The sequence below is a fragment of the Trachemys scripta genome, chromosome 18, assembly GCF_013100865.1.
Source record: "Trachemys scripta elegans isolate TJP31775 chromosome 18, CAS_Tse_1.0, whole genome shotgun sequence".
Classification (NCBI taxonomy): Eukaryota; Metazoa; Chordata; order Testudines; family Emydidae; genus Trachemys; species Trachemys scripta.
The window spans coordinates 24336326-24345646 of NC_048315.1; the positions used below are offsets into that span (position 1 = coordinate 24336326).

General features: G+C 51.2%; 1 protein-coding gene across 1 annotated transcript in view; it reads right to left on the reverse strand.

Moving 5' to 3' along the window:
- CWF19L1 (CWF19 like cell cycle control factor 1) overlaps positions 1-3184 on the reverse strand; it is a 49135-nt gene extending 45951 nt beyond the window's left edge. Inside the window, exons 1-2 of the mRNA XM_034752913.1 lie at positions 3083-3184; positions 1903-1987 (exon numbers count right to left, since the gene is read on the reverse strand). Of these exons, the coding sequence (XP_034608804.1) occupies positions 1903-1987; positions 3083-3105 (108 nt within the window). The 5' untranslated portion in view covers positions 3106-3184. The remainder of the gene's footprint in view (positions 1-1902; positions 1988-3082) is intronic.
- Positions 3185-9321: the final 6137 nt, after the last annotated feature.

The window sequence follows — 9321 nt, forward strand, 5'->3', positions numbered from 1 at the left end:
CACATCAACTCAAAGCAGCACCAGACCCTGCCAGAACAGAAGATGCAAAACATGCAGACTTATCTCCACTGCTACAATGATCAATACCCATCCCCAACATACCTTTCAAGATCCATGGGTCCTACACATGCCTATCACAACATGTGGCAGACCTCGTCCAGTGCATTAAGTGCTCCAGTAACAACTATGTAGATGAAACCAGATCATCGCTATGCTCTTGAATGAACTCACAGGAAAATGATGAGGAAAAAAAATCACCATATCACTTGTGGGTGAACACTTTTCACAAAGCGATCACTCCATATCTGACCTATCAGTCCTCAATCTCATAGGAAACCTCCACAACACTTTCAAAAGACAAAACCTGGAAGCTTCAATTCATAACTTTGCTAGACACTAAAAATCATGGACTGAAGAGACACTAGATTTATGGTTCATTACAACAATCTATAATGCGCTAACAACTTCCCCCTCAGCTGTTTCTCCATCCCTTCCTTTCCTCCCTAGGACTGGAGGGGGGTTAACTGGCCACTTCACTTTGTTTAACATAAGTAGTTAACATATATTTGAAGGGATCATTCAATCTGTCACACCTTGAATTCAGATGTGACACACTGAATAAGGGCAGGTCTACACTACAAACCTCTGGTGAAGATGCTCTAAGTCCATGGCAGAGAGCTCTCCCATCAGCTTAATAATTCCACCTCTGCGAGAGCTGACACCTACGTTGGTGGAAGCTCTCTCACCAACACAGCGCTGTCTACACGGGGTTTAAGGTCGGTATAACTAAGTTGCTCAGGGATGTGGATTTTTTACACCCCTGAGCAACGTACTTATACCTAAGTAAGTATATAGTGCAGACCTGGCCTAAGTTTCCCAGGCCCGAAGAAGGCGTCTGTGTAAGCTTGAAAGCTTGTTTCTCTCACCAACAGAAGTTGGTTCAATAAAAGATATTACCACACCCACCTTCTCTCTCTAACATCCTGGGACCAACATGGCTACAACAACACTGCAGGTAACAACACTTGTCACTTAGCTAATTTTTTTTAAACAAATGTAACTTATAAAATGTTTTCCAGTAAAGACCTGCTTGCTTTCACCTTCAATTCAGAGATATATATATATTTTTTTTTTAAGAACTCAGAAATGTCAGGGTTTTAAGAAAAATAGTTTCCCCCAGTACCTTTGTATCAATTTTCAGTCAGAAATAAAAATCAATTTTGGTAAAATAATTCAAGTTCTACATTTTGATTAATGTAGAATGAGCATGGGGCTAAAAGCCAGAATTCCTGGGTTCTATTTCTGGCTCTGCATCTCATTGAGACCTGGTCTACACCTAAAATTTAGGATGACATAGCTATGTCGCTCAGGGGTGTGAAAAATCCACCTCCACCCCCGGAGTGCCATAGCTATGCCAACTGAATCCCCGGTGTAGCTGTTGCTTGGGGACGTAGTTTTCTTACAACAATGGAAATAGCCAGGGGTTATCTCAGCATAGCAACACTGCCACAGCTATGCTGGGATAGTCTCTGTAGGGTAGACATACCCTCAGTGAGAGACCTTGAGCAGGTCACTGCATCTCTTTGCTTCAGTTTCCCACCTGTAAATACGAGGATAAGACGACTTATCTGTGGTACCAACTTTAAAGAGATGATGTGAGTATTAATATTTGTTCAACATTTTTAAGATGCAAAGCACTGTGTAAATACTAAGCTTCTAATTCACATTATGTGCAAATATTCTTTCCACGTAACATTTAGAGGAGTCAACACAATGAGCATTTGGCTTTATTTAACATTATCGTAGATCAGAAGTTTTTTCACTTGCCAATGGGAGGCAATATACAGTGAAATACTTCTAATCTAACAAACCACAGTGCAGAAGCAGAAATATAAATCTTACATCAAATTCTCCACTTTTCTTCTGAACAGCTTGCACTCTATTGAACAACATATCAAATTTTCCTTCAACATCCCCACAGGCCAGTCTAGGGAGAGAAATAAGGACATGACAACACGCATAATGAATTTGTGCATCTTTAATATTTGAATTGGTAACATTAAAAACTGTGACCCTGTCTTTCTTACAGCCAAGGATTCATACACACACTTCACCCATGAGGTTGTGGAAAATCCTGCCTAAAATATAACTACTGTCTAAATGCTTAGATACTTTTTCCCAAAACAGGTATCTTAGGAGTTACCAGGAGACAGATGGCCTGCAACCTCTGAGGAGTGGGGAAAAAACAAGTGCTTCTTAATGCACATCTCTCCGTAACTGATAGCATTTTTCTACAACCTGTGTTATATTGTACTACATGATACATAAAACCATGTAATTAAAACTTGTATTGAAATGCACACCCAAAGGGCTGAGTTAGGATTGCATGGGCAGCTAAAGCAAGCATTGCTTGAGTTTTAGTTGTTTAAACCGTGGAATATTTATGCTCTCTTTACATTTTTTTTCTGAAGTGTCCTACATTTCTAGTTGTATAAAGAAATAGAAAGAAGTGTTTGATAGTTCTTCTGCACACAATTTCCATTCCAAGCTATGGAGCCCTTCAACACCTTACGGCTTGGTACCTAACAGCCTAGAAACGGTCACATGACACTCGCCACGCACACTGGATTGTCTACGAGACATTTAAAGAACGACACACTGAAGGTTACCAACATCGGGGTTTAGCTCGGAAGCAATCAGCCAACTGCCCCCCCACCACCGCCCCCCCCAGTGACTATCCGAGGGGAGCAGGGGTGAAATTGTGACCCTGGGTCCATTGGACACAACTGTCTGGGCAGCTCCCTCGAGCCCGCCTGGCCCCGGCCTCAGCGACTCCAGTTACGAGAAAACGGGCCACACACAGCGAAGCCTGGGGCCGCACAACCCGAGCCCGAGCCACGGCCCAGCTCGCCCGCGCTCCGCCCAGACAGGCTCCGGCTCCGGCTCCGGCTCCGGCCCCAGCGGGGCAGCTCGGCCGAGGGCCCGGCGCCGGGCTGGGAGCAGGGGGCGCCACAGGCCCGAGACCCCCCGAGTCCAGCCCCGCCCGCTCCCCCCGCCGCCCGGCCCCCGCCTCCCGCCTCACACTCTCAGAGGTTTCCCGGCCATTTCAACGCCAGAGCAGGGGACAAAACCCCCAACCCCTCCCCCCGCCGGAAACGAGAGCCGTGTTCCCTGGGTACGTCCCCCAAACCCTCCCCGGCCGGAAACAAGAGCCGTGCTCCCTGGGTACGTCCCCCAAACCCTCCCCGGCCGGAAACAAGAGCCGTGCTCCCTGGGTACGTCACCCAAACCCTCCCCGGCCGGAAACAAGAGCCGTGCTCCCTCGGTACGTCCCCCAAACCCTTCACCCGACTCGCCGTGTGCCCCACTCAAACCTTTCCCACCAGAAGCAAGAGCCGTGCTTGCCTGGTGCCTCACTCAAACTCTTACCCCGAACGTACGATGCACATTGATGTTAGCAAGGTCTGGGCACAGCCCACGGGCCGTTCTCTTAAGCAGCCAGGGACGTGGGGCCTAGATGAAATAACTGTAGGTGGGGCCCACTGGTTTTACAGACCAAACGCCAAGAATCGCTGTCAGTGGCTCGCAGTCACACTGGGGGGATGTAGCTAGAGGAGTCCCACATGGGCTGGGCAGCAGAGCTGCAGAAAGGATCTGGGGTTATACTGGTTCGCAAACTGAATATGAGCCAACGATGTCAGGCAGTTGCGAAAAGGCTTCTGGGGCGTATTAACAGAATGTATCAAGCCGTTATTCTACCAACACTGTTGTATGGGTCCGAAATTGGATAACCTATAGACACCACTTGAAAGTCCTTAAGAGGCACCATCAACGCTGCCTTCGTAAGATTTTGAAGATCAAATGGGAAGACAGGCACACCAATATTAGTGCTCTGGAAGAGGCAAAGACCACCAGTATCGAGGCAATGATCATCCATCAGCAATTCCGCTGGACTGGTCACGTCCGGATGCCAGACCATTGCCTCCCAAAACAGGTCCTTTTCTCTCAGCTGAAAGAAGGGTACCATAACGTGGGTGGACAACGGAAGCATTCTAAGGACTTGCTGAAGGACAACCTAAAAAAGTGTAATATTGACACTTGGGAGACACTTCCCCAGGATCGCTTAAAATGGAGTGAAGTCCTACATGATGGTCCCCTGCGTTCTGAACTTACTCGCCGACAAGCTGAAGATGACAAGAGGCGCAGGAGGGAGGAGAGACTGGCTTCCAGGCATGGTCAACAGCCTTTTGCTGAGCCTGAAAACATCTGCGCTCATTGTAATAGAACTTGTGGTTTAAGGATTAGCCTCGTCAGCCACCTGATTACCCATAACGCCCATGGAAGATGATCATACTCGGTAACGAGTGATCGCCCATCATCAACAGGAGTATCAGATCTGAGACATGGGAGTTAATTGTCCTGCTCTTCTCGGCACTGTGGAGGCCTCAGCTTGAGCCCTGTGTCCTGTTCTGGACACCACACTTTAGGAAAGATGTGGACAAATTGGAGCGAGCCCAGAGGAGAGCAACAAAATTGATCAAAGGTTAACAACACCCGACCTATGAGGAAAGTTAAAAAAACTGGACGTGTTTAGTCCCAAGAAAAGTAGACTGGGGGGAACCTGACAACAGTCTGCACCCGCATTAAGGGCTGTTCTAAGGAGGACGGGGATCAGGTGTTCTCCATGTCCACTGAAGATAGGACAAGGAATAATGGGCTGAATCTGCAGCAGAGGAGATTTAGGTTCGATATTGGGGAAACTTTGTAACTCTAAGGACAGGGAAGTGTCAGAACAGGTCACCAAGGGAGGCCGTGGAGTCCCCATCACTGGAGGCGTTTAAGGACAGGTTGGACGCTCTCCGTTTAGTTGGGCCTGCCTCAGAGCTGGGGACAGGACTAGATGATGTCTCCAGGTCCCTTCCAGCCCGACATTTCTATAATTCTATTTCAGGAGCCATGGAATTGATATAGCAAACCCACCATTTCCTGCCCACCAACCACTGTTCTTCTGATGCTCTTTTATAAAGTCACAGCAGTTCTCGGGGGAGAGGTTGTTATCCAACAACACTGTCTGAGGCTGGAGACAGAACAGGAGCTTTGTTGCCTGTAGCAGGGTGAACGTTCAGGCCCCAGGCCAGCACTGCCCTGTTCAGGGTTTTCCACTGAGGATGGGACGCAGCAGTGGAGGGCAGACAGAGGGCTCTGAGTGGCAGTTGGTGGTTAGCGAGAGAGAAACCCAGGCTGCAAACTCTGTTAGTGCCTGAGACTGGAGTTCCCAGAGTGGGGTATGGAACCAGCGGAAGTCCTGGGCTGAGGCAAGGCCTGCTGGATGCATCAGGCACCAAGAGGCTCCTTCTCCTTGGGCCAGGGCCCATTCGCACGTGCGCAGGGCGGCTCCCTGGGCCCAGCTCCCAGCCCTGAGCTCAGGCTCCCCTGGGCCCTGCTGTGTCCCTGCAGGGACAGCACATGTCTCTCCAACAGCCCCTTCTCGAAGGGTGGGAAAAGGGCTGGCAGCAGGCGGGAGAGGCAGAATTTCCTGCCAGCTCTCCAGCCAGCCAGGACTCTGAGGGACGGGGCGGGAGGCCAGCTTCTCCTGTGTGCCCATCCCCAGCCAATCAGGGCTATGGAGGCAGGGCCAGTCCTCAAAGCACTGCTCCTGATCCATTCAGTGCGGGTGTCATGACTTCGACTAACCCAGACTCCCCTTAGCTGCTCTACCTGGCTCCTGGCCGCTCCCCTCCAGTCTGGCCCAAATGCAGCCACCAACCTCCCCGCCCGCTCCCGTGGCTCTGCCCACACCACCCAGAGGCCGATTAAGGTTTATTGGGGAGCTGGGTACAAAGAACTCCCCAGCTCCCCTCACCATGGGGTCCTGCCCCTTGGTCCTCCTCTTCCCCCCAAGGCTCCACTCCCAGGCCTGGCTTGAAGCTGGCCTGTGGTAAGAGCTGCCCAGGGAGCCCAAGTCACAGTGGGGAGGACCGGACTCTTCACCTACCCTGGGCGGCATTCCCTGGGGGTGGGGATACAGACTGTGGCTGCCTTCTGGCTCCCTGGCCCCCCACCCCGGGCAGGTGGATGGTCCAGGGCTCCCCACAACTGGTCCCGGCTCCCTGGGTGCCTCTTACTACAGCCAGGCTCCATCTTCCAGCCTGGCAGGGGACAGAGCCACAGGGGAAGAGGACAAGCGGGGTCACAGTTCTGGAGCCAGTGGCACCCTCACTTCTGCACAGGTTCCGGCACTCCTGCAGGGGCCCCCAAATTGGCTAGTGCCCCTGGGCACGGGCCCTGTGGGCCTGTGCATTAATCTCCCATTGGTTCTGCCACCCTTTACTCATACGGATAACAGCACTTCAGCACCCCTGCACTCAACACTATCGTGAACTGTACCCAACAGCACCCAAAACGGATCCCTTTGGCAAAACAGCTCCATCGGTTCATTACCTAGGCACAGTAGCGTGTCTGTGCAAATACGGCCTGTTCCTGAACTCTTCCCCCCAGCTCACGGCTAGATGTTAGGGGAGAGCTCCTTCACCCCCTGCTTACGTTGCCGACAAGGGGCTTTAATAACATCTAAAGACGGTTAAGCCAGGGATTTCCCCTTCCAAAAAGACCCTTTAAGCCAAAATAAGGAAAAGTGACCTGGAGCGGGGCAGTAACCCTGCTCCTAGGAGAAGAGGTTAAAGGCAGTTGAGGTCGGCTGCTTGAAGAGGCAGCCACAGCTTTGGCCCTGCTAGAAGGGCTAAGGGAGGAGCTGGCTCAGTCTCACTCCAGCTGGGAGTGGGAAGGGCCTGGCTGCCGGGGAGCACAGGGGACCTGAAGCAGAGCAGGGCTGGGGATGGGCAAGAGGAGCTGGGGAGCTCCAGCTTGGCAATTCCCCAGGCTGAGGCTTGGTAAGGCCCAGGGTGGCACTGGGGCTGCAGAGGTGCTGCCTGGGCATAGGCAGAAGCAGCTGATCCAACCCCCTTGGCAGCGATGAGTGGCCATGACAGACTGCATCTGCCCCAGAGAAAGGGGGCTAGATGACGACTGGCAGTAGCCACTGAGGCAAGGTGGGCATTGGGGAGGGGGTTCCCCTGGGAAGGGAGACCCAGAGTGTGGGGGCACTGCTTTGAGACAGCACCCCAAGGTAAGGGGCACTGGGGTCTGTGAGGGACATGGGGGCCTGAAGCAGGAGAGACACCGGCCAGCAGGAGGCGCTCCTAGTGCTGGAATTGAGCTAATTCCTGGATGACCAGCAGGAGGCGCCGCGCCAGTGAGTCAGCGATCTGCTACATGGCCAAATAAACTAGTTCCTTTGAAGCAGTAAAACAAGAGTTCTGTGATTAAACCCCTCAGCCCCTTAGAAAGGCACAGCGGGACGGGAGCCTGGAGGGACGAGGGGAGGGTAGTGCACGGAAGGAGGGGTCGTGTGGGCATCAATGCAGAACGGTCTAGTTAACGGCCCCTAAATGCACTTTCTGCACAGAACTACTGCAGCTTCCCAAGCCCCAAACTGCACAAAGTCTGGAAACGGACAATTCAGGGATTCGGCCAGTTCCCCCCGGTCACATCACCGGGGTCACTCCACAGGCTTAGCCTGGCTGCTCTGCCCCCGGGCCAGGCTGCCCTTTGGTCTGTGAACAGCCCTGGAAACGGGGTGGGATGAACGGCTGGACAAGGGACGTTTTTAGGAAGCTCTGCAGTGCAGGTTGCAGAGCAATGGGAGTTGAGGCAAGGAAACTAGTTGGATGTGTTGTCAGTTTCAGGGAACAAAGTTGAGTGGCCAGTGTCAGACTGCTGGAGTGGAAGGTCCTAGACCAGTGGGGCGGTGCTGGGTTCCTTTCATTGTCCGTCTCCAGACTTCCTGACGTTCGGTGTCCAAAGGCCTCATTGTTTTGTCCAGAAAATGTAGTATTGCTTTGGACGGTAGATGGCCCCACTGACACACGTTCAGCATTAACTCTTCTTACAGGTTGTGGGGAGGGATTGCTGAACAGTTTGCATTCCCTTCTCTAGAGAACAAACAAAGCAATTCCCAGCCCGGAGCAGAGCAGATCCATTCTCCTGTGTTTCTCTCTTGTGCTGTGTGTACACGAGCAAACGGCCTGTTCCTCTCTCATGCTGCCCCCTCTCCTGCCGTATTTGCCATTGCAACAAAGTTGACTTTTTCCCACAGAAAATTTTGCTTTCCCCGAAACCACATTTCTGATGGAAAAAGTTTTGCCCAGCTGGAGCAATTTCCTTGTGTGATGGTGCCCCCCCCCCCAATGCTTTATGGAATGTGCTTATGAAGGTATATATGACATTACTAGAATATGTTTTATGCTACATATGCCATGTAACATATCTCTGTAAAGGTTATGATCTACTGAATCTATTCATCCTCTTTGTGTGAATGTATCATTTTTGTACTTGAAGTTAGGAATATTGGCTGTATACTTGCTTGATTTTAACTAGCCTAGTAGAGCATTTGGTCAGCTTCCTGAGAAAAGTGCAAATTAGGTGCCCAATCAAAAACCACTTCAGCCAACAATGAACTTGAAGATGCCAATCCACATCAGAGCCTTCCCAGGAATGTGGCTTGGCTGGTAAAAACTGACTCATGCATGGACATGTGACTTGCGCGTGTGACTCCAGAACTCCATCTTGGAGCTGGACTTTGCATAGGAGAGAGGAGGGGGTCTCCACCCGCAAGAGAAAGTCTATTTAACCCCCTGGGAGACCCCTCCATTTTGTCTTCAGCTGGCTAAAGGGATAGCCTCTCCACCCCCAAGAATACCTGAAAGAGACTGGAACAAAGGACAGTGACTACAGGGAGTGTGAGTGATTGCTGGACCCAGACTAGAAGGAGACTAGTCTGTAAAAAGGAGCATTCTGGAACTGGGGAGGTTTTTAGCTGTACTCAGTTGTATTACTGTATTAGACTCAGACATGCGTGTTTTATTATATTTTACTTGGTAATTCACTCTGTTCTGTCTGTTACTACTTGGAACCATTTAAATCCTACTTTCTGTATTTAATAAAATCACTTTTTCCTTATTAATTAACCCAGAGTATGTATTGATACCTGGGGGGGGGGCCAACAGCTGTGCATATCAGTGTTATAGAGGGCAAACAATTTCTGAGTTTACCCTGTATAAGCAGGGGTGTGGAGAGGGGTCGAGGCAGGCAGGGACAGGGAGCGGGGTGGTTAGATGGGTCGGGGGTTCTGGGGGAGCTGTCAGGGGGGGAGGGGTGTGGAGAGGGGTCAAGGAGGCAGGGAGCAGAGGGGGTTGGATGGGGCAGGAGTTCTGGGGGTCCTGTCAGGGAGCAAGGAGCAGTTGGATAGGGCATGGGAGTCCC